Source organism: Notamacropus eugenii, chromosome 1, assembly GCF_028372415.1.
Source record: "Notamacropus eugenii isolate mMacEug1 chromosome 1, mMacEug1.pri_v2, whole genome shotgun sequence".
NCBI lineage: Eukaryota > Metazoa > Chordata > Mammalia > Diprotodontia > Macropodidae > Notamacropus > Notamacropus eugenii.
Genome location: NC_092872.1, coordinates 522,229,231 through 522,245,320, shown reverse-complemented (window position 1 = coordinate 522,245,320; position 16,090 = coordinate 522,229,231). Strand labels below are relative to the sequence as shown.

At 40.5% G+C, this 16,090-nt stretch overlaps 1 protein-coding gene across 4 annotated transcripts; it reads right to left on the bottom strand.

The window, feature by feature from the left end:
- On the bottom strand, positions 1-15,387 carry YKT6 (YKT6 v-SNARE homolog). 4 transcript variants are annotated; one of them, XM_072633749.1, is made up of 8 exons: positions 15,288-15,384; positions 14,928-15,092; positions 11,660-11,742; positions 9,152-9,252; positions 8,315-8,419; positions 6,885-6,950; positions 4,939-5,040; positions 1-2,975 (listed from the first exon to the last, which is right to left on the bottom strand). In XM_072633749.1, exons 2-8 carry the CDS (start codon positions 15,029-15,031, stop codon positions 2,940-2,942), a joined length of 597 nt encoding a protein of 198 aa, XP_072489850.1. In that variant the 5' UTR covers positions 15,032-15,092; positions 15,288-15,384; the 3' UTR covers positions 1-2,939. The 4 variants fall into 4 exon arrangements, with proteins under 4 accessions (XP_072489850.1, XP_072489849.1, XP_072489848.1 ...); XM_072633748.1 differs by lacking the exon at positions 15,288-15,384 and having other exon boundaries at positions 14,928-15,176; XM_072633747.1 differs by lacking the exon at positions 1-2,975 and having other exon boundaries at positions 2,982-5,040; positions 15,288-15,387.
- Positions 15,388-16,090: the final 703 nt, after the last annotated feature.

Genomic DNA, 16,090 nt, shown 5'->3' with positions numbered 1-16,090 from the left:
TTTTCAAATTTCAAAAGACAACTTTTATCTAGACAGAAATTTCTCAAACAGAACATACTGAAGAATTAGCGATTATTAAAATACACTCTTTGCCAAATGATAAATGTTTAGCAAAAGCATTAAAGAAACAAGAAGCTACAATAATGCACAGAAAGGACCAAGTAACACGACATCACTGCCGAAGCGTCCTCCCACCCTCCCCTCCAAAAGGCATCCTGCCAGAGCAGGGCCATGCCTCTCATTCGACAAAGTCATGCTTATTGGAGATGCTGAGGCCAAGTTATGGGTGAAAGCTTTTGCTTTCTCTTAGCTTCAAAGTCAATGAGTTCTATTCATACTGCAGCACAAGCTTAAGACTGAGTTTCTTAAAGATCTTGTACTGTGTTCTGTCACATACTAGGACAGTTTTTAACTCCTGGAACCATAACCAAAGGGAAAAGACAAAACCAGAATGGCATTTATCCCTCACGTTTAAGGATAATGTGAGTTAGAGCTGAAAAATAAAAAAAAAAAATTGGCCAAGTGATGAAGATGAATACGAAATCCATTTTTGGGCCACAAGTCCGTGGAGTTAACAGGGTTCAGATGGGCAGCCACCAAGGGCACTCCTTGAAAAGTCTGATGAACTTGAGGTTGTAGGTGCGCCATTCATCAATATTGGCATCATGTCTTGTGACAGAGGGAAGAATAACGTTTCTAGGCCAATTTTGTAGTAGGTACTGTTACCTATCAGTCAACATAATTCCCAGAGAAATAGTTGCCAATTGCAACTACAAGGGAAGTGGTATCCACTAAAACATTTATAGTTGGATTTGTCTTCCCAATAACCTAAATTCTCCAGTGAATTTTATGCCAGTTGAGATTTAAGATGACACTAATCTTGAAAAAAGTTCACAGGGCCAGTAAATGCTTGACTCAGTGCACTATACGGGTACAAGTATCTTAGAATAGGCCCTCTATGGCCTTTGCCTTCAACAAGCTGAGTCAAGGTAAGCACTTTCTTGGGAAAAATCCCCAACTAACATGCAAATAAAAGATGTTCATCAGATGATGTATGATTATACCAGGGCTTCTGTGGTGGCTGGATATAATTAAATTTAGACTCTCCCTTTGTAGCCCAGTTCTAGCATACAAATTGCTCTGCCTACGGAAAATACTGCACCATAACAGAAAAGCAGCTCATACATATCCTATTTAGACGTGGCAACAAATACCTGTCCAGGGGCCAAGATGGCTTAAGACGACCCAACACCATCTTAATCTGATCACCTGAGCACTCCTGCCTGGTTGCTTGCCTACCTTTGCTTTTAATATCTTAGAGGGAGGAAGGTTAAGTCTAAGTACTCAAGGAGCAATAACCAGAAGCAAGGGTAGTTCAATAAGTTAACAGAAACCAAGTGTCAAGATCCTGTTAATGCCCAGTGAGTCAGTGTTACATTTGGGCAGCTAGGCACTGAAGGAGCCAGAGCTTGGTTTGTTTGTACCAAAAGGTGCTTTTAAGCACAAAGGAGGCCAGATAATATCCTCAGCATTTACAGAGATTGGGTACTCTGCCTCTGCCAGTCTGGGAGCCTCTGAAATGTGTCTGCCAGCCCCAGGACAGGGGCAGATATACCATGGCATAGTTGGCACACTTCTTAGTATAAATCAGCAGATGGCAGTATGAGAGTCTCAAACACATTCTCCTATTCATTAAGACTCACCAAAATGGGTAAGTCCCTAAGGCAGTCACATGGCCAGGACAAGAGAACTAAGGTCAACTTTCAGTGCAAAAAAAAAAAATCATTTGGAAGAGTGGCTAAAGGACATACTATTTTGGACCAGAACTGTAATATTCAAGATATGTAAGTCATTGCAATGCTGTGGGGGCTGCTCAAGATGTAATGCTAGTTGGATCCCCTACCCGAAAAGGATACTCACAGCTGATTATCCTCAAATTAACCAGCTTTAATAAAGTGCCCTACTTCTTTCCTTTGCTTCATTCCTAGATATGCCGGGTGGGATAATCACTGCCTGCTTACACCCTTAAGTATATCTGAGCTCCTCTCACAGACCCTGCCCACCTTGAATAAGTTCTAGAGAACTTTATGGGCAAGTTTCTCAGGACAGGTCATGGGCCCTACCACAAGGCAGCACTGGAAGAAATGGGAACACACGTACAAGTTAGAAAACAAAGCCTGTGAGGGTCCAAAGTTGTTTTAGGTTATTTGAGGTATGTTCCTTGTTTCTCACCATAAAACTTTTCCACTGACTTGTCAAGGTCTCAAGACTTCAGTTATTTCTCTTCTGAGAGGGCTCCCACTTTCCCTGAGGACAAAAATGGTAAGGGGTCTACTCAAAAATAAAAGAGGCTTCATGACTGCTCTGAGAAATGGAAGGAAAGGGAACCCCCATGTAGAGTTCACTTTCATCAGCTGCTAAGAAGGCTCCCAAGCTCTGCTCAGTGGCAAAATTCTCAACTGTATAGCATTCACCTGGAATTGCATTCTTCTAGTGTTATTATAATGAATGTAAAAAAATGAAATTAAAAAAACAAAACAAAAAAACAGAACTAAGAAGAGATTTGGTCCTGACTTTCCTGTGGAGTTCTGCAGAAGTCAGGGGGCCCATCAAATCCCTCCCAGGAAATTTATCAGAGAAATGAGCCCTTCAGCACCTACAGGAGTCATTAAGAATTTTTGTTTCATTCTGTCCCCAAATATGATTTTTTTGAGGCTCATGTTATCTTTTCTTTTGGTGAACAATTACACTTAGGCATACAAACATCTCCCCGAAATCCCTCCCACCTCGCCCTCAGCTCATCCCAGGGGCTGAAATCTGAAATGGAACATTCCCATTTCAGGACACGATTTGAGCTGTCTTCTTTCCTGGTGCTTTACAGTTCTCAACATGAATGACAGGCAAAGTTTCCAGAGCAGGATCATCACTGGTTGGGGAGGTCACATGATCTCACAGCATGAGTTTTGTTTCCGGGCCTTTGAAGAAATCAAGATTTGGGAAAGGAAGGTTAGAAAAGTTAACAGATAATAGGAACCATGGGGAAATGTGCCTTTTCCCTGGGAGCCACCTGTGGGGAAGGTTGTAACAAAGAACTCTAATGCCACAACTGATGTCCACAGATAAGGATGATGCCTGATTAGAGAGCATGGGTCGGAGATATCCATCCATGCTTTCACGATCATATTGAGGAAAGGAACTAGAAATGGATAGGCTAGAAAGAAGCTAGCCTTCTTATTTTCTACTTACACAGAAAATGCAAAACCCTAATTTACCCTCAAAAACAGAAATTAAGGCTATTATCAAAAAGTAGTTCATGTCAACCGAAACCCAGAAATAAATTAATGTCTTTAATGCTAAGGCTTCTTCTCACATTCCAAAAACATGTTTAAAAAGTCTTTTCAGCTAATTAGCCCCAAAGTCTCAGTTTTCCCTCCCTGACAAATTCTCACTAGTTTAATACTTTTTGTTCATAGAATTTTGACATTTCTCTCAAATAGCTCAATTGGTTAGAGAATGATGCTAAGCAGGATAAGACTGCATATAAAACCCAGTCAACAAATATTTATCATGCACCTACTATATGTAAGGCTCTGCCCTTGGTATTAGAAATACAAAAAACATCAGAGCTCAAGGAGCATACAACCTGGGTGTGTGTGTGTATGTACATCTGAGAGAGACAGACAGACATGTAAATAATTTTAATACAAGTTAGACTGAGTGCAAAGGAGAAGTCCAACAGGGAGGCAGGAAATTCTATGAACAGATCACTTCTGGTTTTATTGAGACCAGAGGCTTTGTGAAAGAAGTGCCACTTGAGTTGTATTTTAAAGGGAAAGGATTTCCATAGGTGAAGATGAAGAAAAAAATCTCCATATACGAGATATATCCCATGGGGAATGAATGGAGATTGTATGATGGTATCATGAAGCCCCATATGGACCAATCAACATGCTGGTTTCACAGCCACCTTATCTTTAACCCCCTGCTCTCCAGGGGTCTCACAAATGCATGTTGGTTACAAAGTAAAAATATGTGGCTGGATCAGCTGAAGTCCAGACAAAACTTAACCCACACCGCCTCTGCCTTAGCTGAGCACTGCCCTTCCCTCCATCTTCTTTATACACTTAGCAGCTTATTTGTAGTGCTCCCCCAGCAGAATATAACATAAGCTTCCTGAAGGCAGAAACTTTTTTCTTTTGATTTTATATTCATGATGCCTTGCACATAGTAAGCATTTAATAAATGTTGACTGAACTGGTTTAAACAACTTATTCAAAAGAATAAAACAAATTCAGATAGTAAGCAATTCTTTCCTTTGAGAGCAGGGTCTAACTTCAGGAACTTCTTAGAGAAAAAAAATTATTGCCCTTAAAATGAAAAGGATTAGCTTCTTCTAGTAGAGTGGCCATGTGGGAAAGTGGTGAGTCCCTGACTAGAAGTCAGCAGTCAGTTCAAATCTTGACTCCAACACTAACAGCTACGTGACCCTTGTAGGGACAAAAATGTTGCTGAAAGGAAGTTTTTTAAAAAACCTTCAAGTACTTAAAAAAGTATGTTGTTGTCATCATAAAAAAACAACTTGGTATTAGAGACACCAAAGAATCTCCCACCTTCCCAAGTAACCCAAATACTGACAACCCCTGCTATAGGAAATCCGTTAGAAGCTGGTTCCCAGAAGAGGCTCTCTTCCAAGCACTGTTAGATCTCTTCTTCTCACCTCAGATCCAAAAAGCACCTATGTACGAAGCTGCCATGATGCCTGCCTTCCTTCCTGCCAAAGACGTGACCCTGTATGTATGCTCAAAGAGTTGATACATACCAATGGCTACTGAATATTCCAAGAAAACTCTGGTATCCTGAAAGGAACACAAGTAATACAGTAGGACCCATTTTAAGAAAAGGCTTTCCAGGAAAGAGGTGGGGGTCACAAGTACTTACGGTTTTATAGAAGGCTTTGGACTGTGTTCCTAGTACTTCTGATTTGGACACCAAATCATCTAGCTTTTCTCCTCGTTCTAACAAAGACTCCATGGTGTTGTGCTGGATAAAAGAAAAAAGAACTCTGTGCAAATAAATGATGATGGAAGACCAGCCATGAACACAGGCACTTGGAAGTCAACATACAGAGAGCTTATAAAAGTCTAATCAGTTCATTATGGAATCAGTGTCATTTGGACCTGTCCTCTGAGTGTCAACTACGTACTCCAAATATAGCACAAAAATGCTGAGAACCAGAGAATGGTGGGTCACAATTGTTAATAGAAACTATCTTGAAACCACTATGGAACTCAAAATACTTCTAATATACATGCAGAACATATTCTAAGAGGAGAATTTTTTCTATTACCACTGCATTAAAGGTGGACTTTTTCCTGGGAAGACTGATATTAAAAACCCTGGCAACTGGTACAGAAAACTCATAGGATATTGGGGAAAAGTCAGTCCACAAACCAAAACTCTTCTACCTTTGATTTTTGTTCTCTTAATTGATTTTATGTAAGGTCTATGGTGCTATGAAAGGGAGCATGGCAGAGTGGATAGAACTGGTCTTGAAGCAAGAAAAACTTGGGTTTAAATCTTGCCTCTGACAATTACTAACTACATGACCCTGGTTACAATTTTCAGTACTTTAGGTTATTCTAAAAGACTAAAAAGTTCAGCATAGTATAGTGGATAGAATGTTGGAAGACATGGGTTGAAATCACTCCTACTGGTTGAGGAAGTTTGGGGACAAAATAAAATTTTAGAAGTATAGTGTAAAAATTATATCATTGCTTTTTGAACTTCTCCATTGGGAAATTTTGTTCTGGAAATTAACATTTAAACTCCTAAAAACCACCAGTGCTTTTAAAACAATGATAATGGGAATGGACTGGAAGATAACCAAGAACTGCCAAAAGTGAAAAGGCAAACCACCATCCCTCTGCCTTATTGTCAGCATTTGCTACACAGTGTCCCAATGTACCATAGCTGACCACAGCTATATAAACAACTTTAAAGTGATATGTGGCAAACATATTTGAATTTGCAGAGAATGAAAAATGTCCTCTAAAAAACCATTTCTAAATAGTTAAAAGAAGACAAATTAATAACTCTTCATTTAAATGATTCTGTAAGATAAAAGGACTGGTTTAACTGGATCAGGATATGAATTTGAAATTCCAACTGAAGTTTTACAACAAAGAACTCATGAACCAACAATTCTAACCTGACTAAATTATAGACAGAAACTGAGCCCTAATGAGAATTCCTCTGCCCTCCAGACTAGAAATAAAGAAAATAAATGACCAAAAAGAAATAGCAGATTTCTTCCAAGTTCCATGCCAAGGGTAAATTCTTCAGGAGATCCAGGCATCCAAAGATGAGAAAAGTTGAGGGCTATCATCAAAAGCCAGAAACTAAAACCCAGGTAGTAAGGGCTGTACTAATAAAAACATGGAAATGTAAAAAGAAATTAAGCCCCAGCTATATCCATCACCTCAAATCTTTAAAGAGTCTAATCATTACTGCTAGCGAAAATAAGATCAGTGAAGGAAACATTCCCAAAGGCAAAGGGTACAAAGGATTTGGATTCCTTGCAGAAGGGATTTAAAACTCTATACCTAAAAGAGAAAGAGGCATGTGGTACTGTAGAAGGGTACTGGATTTGGGAGTCAGAAGCCCTGAGTTTCAAATTCAGTTCTGACATCGTGTGGCCCCAACAAGTCACAGAACACCTCTGTTTCAGCATATTTCACATGTAAAGCTGAGAAAGACGTGCCTCTCAGGAATGTCTGCCAAACCCACTTTGTGAACTCTAAAAAAACCACGCCAACCCAAATATAATATAACTTTCTACCCAGCCCTTCAATGGTAAATTGCTATACCTTCTAATTTCTACTTACCAGAATGATTTTGGTCTCATCTAACTCAGCTTGCACTTTTGTCATCGGGTCAGCTTCTCGAGGATTCTGGAAAGAAATAAAAACAGGTCAACTTAGTGGTGATCATGAGACCAAACTAAAAGGAAGCAGAGAAATGTAAAGGAATAAGACAAATACTGTATTTCCAGATTCTTGCTCTAGAAACAAGGTACAGAAAGCAAGATGGAAGATCCCAGCTTTCAAAGCCCCTTTTAACAATCAACAATCAGCAGAGAAATTCTAAATTCCCAAGTTGTGAAAGGCTGTTTCAGATTCTTTCAGAGTCATATCATTCAGGAAAGTCAGTCTGCTTAACAGACCTATGGAAATCGAAGCAACAAATCCTTATTAAGCACCTACCCCCTTACAACATGAGAGGTGGTGCAGAGATGTAGCTGGGTCAGGAAACCCCATAGACACTCTGGTGCTGTGGCAACAGACAAGCCACTTACCCTCTCCATCCCCAGGCCAGGACCTCTAAGATTATAAATTGCAGATACTGAACTGCATTGGTGAAGGGAATTTCTATTCTAGCGGGTTTCATCTACACTGATGAAAAAACAAGTGTAGACCAAAAAGAAAATGTGCCAGGTACGCTGCCTGGGACTGGGAATACAAAACCAGAAACAAGAGAGTCCCTACAACATTGAGGAGTTTCCACCTTAGTGGGAGGATACAAAATATAAACAGGTAAGAAAACATGAAGTCATTCAGGAAGGGGAGACTGGTAAAGGCCTCCTCCAGGAGGAAGCATCTAAGTTGAGAACTGAAGGAAGTTAGGAATTCAAAGAGATGGCAATAAAGAAGTACACTGGAGGTAGGGGGATTGCCTGTACAAAGACTAAGAAGAGGGAAATGGGATATCATGTAGAGGTAACACTATGCAGAATTGGTCAGTTAGCTGGAATGAGGATAGTGGCTGCAGTTGTTGGTGCTGAGCTATAACTGACTCTCTGACCCCATTAGGGGTTTTCTTGGCAAATATACTGGAGTGGTTTGCCATTTCCTTCTCCAGTTCATTTTATAGATGAGAAAATGGAGGCAAACAGGATTAGGAAGTTATAATGTGAACAAGTCAGGTAAGAGAGGCTTGAGCCAGACTATGAAGGACTTTAAATACCAAAAGAATTTGCATTTTATCCCAGAGCAACAGAGAGCCATTAATGAATCATGATCAGGAAAGTGACATAGTTAGAACTATGCATGAGGAAGATTACATGGAAACAGCATAGAGGATAGACTGGAGAGACAAGACTGGAAGAAGGGAGGCTAATCCAATAATCCAGATGAGAAGTGATAAGACAGCCTGAACTAGAGTGATTGCCATCTAAAAGTACTTTGTCAGTCTAATATTTTCTTAATCCTAAACAATACAGTTTCTGCCACACATCACGTTTTCCTTGAAATATTACCTGATATCTGCTAAGATAACTATCCAGGGCTGCATAATGTATTGTAGCAGGAGATCCTACCGGCCAATCTATCTTGTCAACCTGCTTAGAGAATTCATCCAGTACCTATAAGAAAAAGCAATATATTTCCATCAGTGTTCCCACCATGGGATTCCCAGGCCCCAAATCAAATTAGCCTCAAGCAGGGGTTATTATGTCTCTAGATTGCTAAAAACATTTCCACACTTCCAAAATTCAAAGACTAAGAAAGGGAGCATATTTAATGGAAAAAAATGAATCAGACTTAAAGCTCTCTCCCTCCTTTCCCCAAGTACCATTGAAACACACCAAAAATCTGACCAATCAATCTTGACTCCAGAGAGCAGACAGTAAAATATCTCTCCCTTCCCTTGGCAGAGAGATAATGGGCTATAAGTATGGAATAATTTGTATGCTGTCAGACTTTACCAGTGTTTCACTTAACTATATTTCTTTGATACAAGGGAAGGTTCTACTGGGAAAAAGGAGAAGGTGGGAGTCACAAGGAAATATTAACAACGTCAAAAAAAAAAAAAAGGCCAATAAAACAAAATTTTACATAGAAAAAAGGCAGCATGATTGTAAGAAAAAAACTTGGGAAAAAGAGCTGATTTTGAAGTAAGGAAGACAACTCTTTAACATGTTGAGTTTGAGGGGACAGCAAACAGAGGAGGCACTGATAGCACTAGCTGTAGATGGTATTGAAGAATGGCATTTCAAATTTAGCAACTCAATTAAAATATGTTTTCATACCTTAGAGTCTCACTAATACCCACATATATTTTCTCAAAGTTCCATCAAACCCCAAAAGCAACTCACCTTTTCCAACAAGGTGAAAGCCACTCGGGAGGGATATTCATTGTCTGCAATGACCACACCTGCGAGACTGTCGTTCCGCACATACACATGACATAAGTACTCTGAGTAGACAAGAGGTCACAAGTGAGAAACATGGCATGTGCTAAACATGGTTTGGGGGGTAGGGACTGAGAGGTAGCTCAGTTTAAACGTGCTGGACTTGGAGTCAGAAGACCTGGGTTTGTATTCTGGTTCTTACAATACTGTGTGACCCTGGATAAGTCACTTCACAGCTTGTAAGCCTCCATTTCATCATCTATAAAGGGGATAACAAGCTCACAAGGTTGTTGTGGATGTGCTATAGAAACCTTAAGATGCCACATTAATGTGAGCTGCTGTTATTTCTACTACACAAACTCAGATAAATGCCACTTGAGAATCAGATCTCAAAGTTCACAAATATTCTACGGAGCTGCTGGACCAAGAGCCAGGGAACTCTGAAGTCAGACGCCTAGATGTCAGTTAGGTTAATGAGTAATAATAACAACACCCTACATTTATATAGTACTTCAAAGTTACATAGTGAGCAAGGGTACAGTATGTGATATAATTGGTATTAAAAACATCAGTCAAATGCTTGCAATAACCACTGACTCTGTTCACTGAAGAATTTTTAAAAAGCCAGTACAGTAGCAAGATCTCAAAGGTAAAAGAAAAATATCAACTTACAAATAACAACGCATTTGATGTTAAGAAACCGGCCACAAAGATTCAAATACCAAATAAGACAACCAGTAAGAGAAAAGAGTAAGGTAAAGTCTTGAATTTATTGCAAAATCTGAATAAGGTGGAAAGATAAAGAAAATAATGAGAAGGGAGTCATCACTGATACTTATCAGATTTTACCTTCCCAAATGGGCAAGCTTCAATTATTTAGTTCAAGTACATAGCTGGAATGTATGTGAAGAATCATCTTAAATACAGAATTGAAAAAAAGGAAAATCACAGATTGAGGGTGACTATGAGAGAAACTTTAAATAAAAGCTTCATTATTCTATTTCTGAGGAATGAAAACTACAAGGAGCCTTGAAACCTTACAGTCATTCATACCATATATAATAATTAGTATTTACGGCATCAATAGTCATTTCACAATCTTACCCTGCAACAAAGATGAGTAAAGTCAACATAAGGCTAAGCTGGTTGTGACTGTGAGTTTATGAACAGCTTTTCAGATTTATGCCTTTAATGCATTTCCCCCTTAAAGAGATGGCAAATTCAAATGAAGGACAAAAAAACCACCTCACAATTCAAAAGGCACAGGTCATAGAAAAGAGAACTATTAAAGGGATAAGAATCCAACCATTCTGAGGAGCAATTTGGAACTATGCCCAAAGGGCTACAAAAATGTGCATACCCTTTGACCCAGCAATATCGCTTCAGGGACTGTATCCCAAAGAGATCATAGAAATGGGAAAGGGTCCCACATGTATAAAAATATTTATAGCAGCTCTCTTTGTGGTGGCCAAGAAGTGGAAATCAAGGGGATGCCCATCAATTGGGGAAGGGCTGAATAAATTGTGGTATATGAATCTAATGGAATAGTATTGTGCTATGAGAAATGATGAACAGGAAGACTTCAGAAAGGCCTGGAAAGACTTATATGAACTGATGCTGAGTGAAAGGAGAAGAACTAGGAGAACTCTGTGCACAGCAAAGACCACAGTGTGGGAGGAATTTTTCTGGCAGACTTAGTACTTCATTGCAATGCAAGGACTTAAAAAAATTCCCAGTGGTCTCTTAAGGCAAAATACCTTCCACATCCAGAGAAAGAACCATGGAATTTGATCACAGAATGAATCAGATAATTTTCTTTTGTATTATGTTTTGGTTTGTTTTATGATTTCTCCCATTCATTTTAATTCTTCTATGCAACATGACTAAGGTGAAAATGTATTTAATAGGAATGTATATGTAGAACCTATATAAAATTGTATGCCGTCTCAGGGAGGAAAGGGAGAGATGAGGGGAAAGAGTGGGAGGGAAGGGAAAAAAAAATCTAAGTTATATGGAAGTGATTGTAGAACACTGAAAACAAATAAAATAAAAACAGAAGTCAGATTTCCAGATGTGTAATCCAACACATCAAAAACTATATTGTACTAAACTTTTATCAACAAAGCTAGCTGGATATGCTTTTTGAGAGGACCACAACTAGCTAGAAAGATAGCACAATATGCCAGGTTGGTTCTGGGCGCTTTGCTAATACTCAGCATCAAAGGTAGGTTTCAAATCTTAGTCGAGAAACTGTAATAAGAAACCAAGTCCCCATCAGTGGGCAAAGTATTTTACATAAGCAGGGCAATTGAGAGAGAAGAAAAGAAGATAAGCAATAGTAGGGGGGAAAAGTAGTAGCCCTAACATCTCACAAGCGACAACCTGAGTAAGTTACATTCTGTTGATGAATCTAGATACTGAATTTCCACTAGTCTTATCTCACTTAATGCCAAAGCTAGGCATTCCCCTTACCTTGTTCTTTGACAGAGGCTCTGCTGCCTTTCTCTGAGCGTTCCACAATCAGTTGACTTGTAAAGGTCATGAATTCCTGAACACTGAAAAACACAACAATGTTAATTTAGTTTATCTCATTCACCTTGTCCATATGCAAAGTAAAGTAACCTCAGAGAGCTTACATATTATAGACAAATAGTCTAAGACTCTTGATTTCAGGAAACTCAGGCCTCTTTTCCTCCCAATATTTATTAAATAATAAAATATAATAAATTGTTCAATAATCCTTATCACTATGAAATTATGTTAACTGCCATATCTGTTCACTATATATCTCATTATTACAACCCACTTCCAACTTTTTACAAAACTACCTAGCTAAAGTATTGTTCTATCTACTCCGTTAATTAAAATTTTGAGAAAAGTACTGTAGACTGGGTACTGTGGAAAATTACAAAAGTGGCCTTCATATTAAAGGTACAGGAACACACAGTTTGCAGAACTATACAAAGTATATGTACAACCAAATATGGAGAAAGATAAAACTACTAAGACATATGCAAGTGTTAAGTATTCAGCAAGAGGGCTTATTACAACAGCTACATTCAAGTGGGACTGAGTTCATAAAGACTGCTCGGAAAGGAGTGCTTAAAGATTTTGAAGCAAGGGAAGGACAATGCTTTAGTTAAGAAGGCTAAGGTATGAAAGTAAAGTGTTTCACGTTAGAAGGGCTTATACAAAAAGGCTAAAAGGCAGGAGAAGGCAAATCACATGCACAAAATAGGCATGCTTTGCTAGAATAATCATAGTAAAGAGTTGAGTGGAAGATAAAGTGTCTGGATCTTTGATCTTATATATGAACCAACAGGATTCTGAGAAAGTGGCATGAACAAAACTCTTGAAGGGGGCTAAGAACACTAGATACTATCATTTGGGGATCAGTTGAAGGAACTGGGATGTTTAGTTGGAAGAAGACAGGGGAGATGAAGAATGATGTATGCCCTCAAGTATTTGAAGGGCTTCTATATGGAAAAAGGAATTGTTCTGTCCAGCCTCTAAGAGAATAACTAGCACCAATGTGTGGAAATTGAATAAAGGAAGATTTCAGCTAGTTGTAAGAAAAGGTTTCTTGGCAATTAAAGTTAAAAGTAGAATGGGCTGACTTAAGGAAGGAGTAGGGTAAGTAGGTTCTCCATCTCTTGAGGTTTTCAAGTGAAGTCTGGATGACCATTTGCTAGAAAAGTTATAGCAGGGATTTCTGTTCAGAGAGGAGTTCAAACAGGTGACCTCTAATATGCCTTCTAATTCTGAGATCTGAAAATTTTCTTAATATTTTGCACAGCCTAGAGGGGAGGGAGAATCTAAGGAAAAAAAACTTTTGAAAAAGTCCTGGAAAGAAACAGTTAAAGCCTCAACTAGGACTATAGACAAAAAGAGGGCAAGATGTCCACAAAATGTTAAGGGTAACAGACTGGATGCAAGAGCAAAATAAGCTGCAAATTATTTCAAAGTTTGTAAGCTTTGGGACAATAATGGACTAAAGTAAGAAGCTGGAAAATGCTTTTTTCCCTCACAACATCCAAAGCCCATTTTGGAACAAGGCAGGATTTCAGGTAGCAGTGTGATGCAGTGGAAAGATCACTGAACCAACAGTTGAGAGTCCAGGCTCTGCCCTGCAAACATAAGGAAATCATGAATTTACTGAATCTCAATTTCTATGTTTGCAAAGTGGGGATAACTGCTCTAATTACTCTGTAGGACAGTTATGAGTGGCATACAAATGATGTGAAATTGTAATTTGTAATTGTAAAATCAGAGGTTATTGCAAATACTTTACAAACGCAAGATATTATTAATAATAAGCACCACATGATTAATGTCATGTGAAGTTATTCTTTAAACAGTGGAAAAATTCTGGTCAGATGTGAAATTAGGCCTAAAACTGTAGTTAAGTACAAGTTCTTCAAACAATAAACACTCCAAGGAAGTGAAAGTGAAAAGAAAAGGCTTAACACCAAAATCAAAGTGATGGCTAGTAATTAATGGGTAGAAAAAAATGAAGTCTGAGAAAAATGAAGACAGAAGAGTCAGAGAAGACAAAACTTAAAAGAAGATAACTAAATGGTAGCCAAAAGCAATAGAGTACTAGAATGAGATGGAAAAGGTTCTTTGGACTTGATCAGGGACTCAGTGGCAATTTATTTTTGGCAAGTAAAGAGCAATGAAAACAGAAGGCAGACTGCAAATTTCATCGCATGCCAATAAAAAATGCTAAGTGAATTAATCTGGCAGGGATGCAGCTCTAATGATTCCATGTGCACTGTGGCCGATAGGCATTAGCTAAAAGATTAAATGTGTTTGGCCACTGTTGCTTCTGGTGTGCCACTCCACTAAAAACAAATTATGATTGAATACTAATTAAATGGCTCCTAGATTAGTGAAAAATTTGAAATCCAAATTTAACCTATCTGGGCCTAGAATCACCCATACCACTTATCTGTATAAAAGAAAAAGAAAGATCAGCTTTTCTAGAAGATTAGGAAAAAAAGCACTAGCCTCCTAGGTCCAACCAGTCCTACAGTAGAAAGAACAACAGAGTGGAGTCAGAGGGCTGGTTCTGGATTCCTAGTCCACATTGGCCACCTGTGGGAAACTGGACAAGTCACTTCCCCCTCTGGGGAAGTTATTTTTCCTCATTTTCAAAGGAGAAGTGAGGGATATTTTGGTCTGTGTAAGCTCTAATGCCTTTTCCAGCTCTGCATAATCAATCCCATATTTCTAGGACTCCTTAAGCAGCATTTACCCCAAATTAGCCTCACTCACAGATCACCCATCACAAACATAAATATACCTAAAAATGGCTTAACTGTGTCATACATGTCACAATCATATTCGCAGAAATAAGAGATGGAAGGATGTAAGAGATCATCTAGTCCAATTCAGCCAGAAAAATCCAAAAATAGCACATATAGAGTGCTGGACTTGGAAAGCCCTGGTTTGAACCCTGCCTCAAAAATTTTCTGACCCTTCGCTGGTTAAACTGCGTCTGCTTCTCCACCTGCAAAATGGGGATAACATTAAATCTCACAGAACTGTCACAAAGATCAGGCGAAATACTGCACTTAAAAATGCTTTTCAAGCCGTCAAACACGAGGCAACTGTCAGTACTTTACTGCCATCTCAGGAAGGCATGATGTCACCCCGGGCACCGGCCCAGGCCTGGGGAAGCCTCGGTGGTCCCCGAGGGGTCTCTCCAGCCCCGCCAGGCCCCAGGCTGAACGCCCACCTGGAACGCTGGAAGAAGCTGAAGGAGGACACATCGTAGGCGGCCTTCAGCAGGACGGCTTTGGAGTCTCCTTTGTAGAGGACGCTGAGGCTGTAGAGCTTCATGGCGCCGGGGCCGGCCCCGAGGAGCCGTCGCCTGCCGCCTTCACAGCCGGGACGCTCGGGGCTGCGCAGACGAACCGACACTCAAGACACCCAGAAGCCGGGCTGACCGAGGCGGCCAGGAACGCTGGGCCCCGCCCCGCCCCGCCCCACGTCCCAGCCCCTCCCGGGGTCCTCAGCAGCAGGCCGCCCGCCCGACACCGCAGCCACCGCCCACCCAGCACCACAGCCACCGCCTCCAGCCGCCCGTCGACCTCACCGGCGCCGGCAGCTGACGGGACCAAAACTTCTTCCTCCTCTTCTGGTTCCGGTTCCGGGTTCAGTTCCAGTTCCAAGGCCGCTCTAAAGAGAAGACTGGCTTCCCTTACCCCGGATATAAAAGTCTGGAGCCGGGAGCGATGGACCCTGGGATTGCCACGGAGCGAACTGACTAGGCTACAGAAGGGCGCATGTGCGACGAAGGCTCCTCCCACTCTTGCTTGGCTCCTCCCACCTATGCAAATCTTTGTTAAGGGCCAGTTGCGTAGAGCTCCGTGTTAAGCTGCGGGGACACAAATTCCAAAGTGAGACCGGTATCATTCCCCAGGAACGAACCTCAGAGGCTCAATCGAAAGCTGCTCTCGTCTTTCAGTTGAGGAAACTGAGGCCCATGGGAAGTTAAAGGACTTTCCTAAAGGTTTGGGAGGTAGTGTCAGGAGCTTCCTTCGTCCGTACCACGTGTCGGTGCACCTGCACGCCCGCGTCTATGAACGTGTGCGTGGAGACGCGTCGTTTTCCCAGATGAAACATAAGCGCCTTGATGGCAACGACTTCATTTCTGTCCGTTAATCCCTAGCCCCTAGCAGGGTGGTTAGCACATAGTAGGTTCTCAGTAAATGACGATTCATTGATTACTGGTCCGATAGTTAAATGGAAACTCCACGCAGAATCAATACAGAGCTGGGTTTTTTAGGGTGGAAGGCAGCATGACTAAGGAAGGCCTTTTGAAAAGAAGGGGTACCTCAGTTGAACCCTGAAAGGGGCTAAGGGGCAAGCATCCGCAACATGGGGGTACTGCCTGCG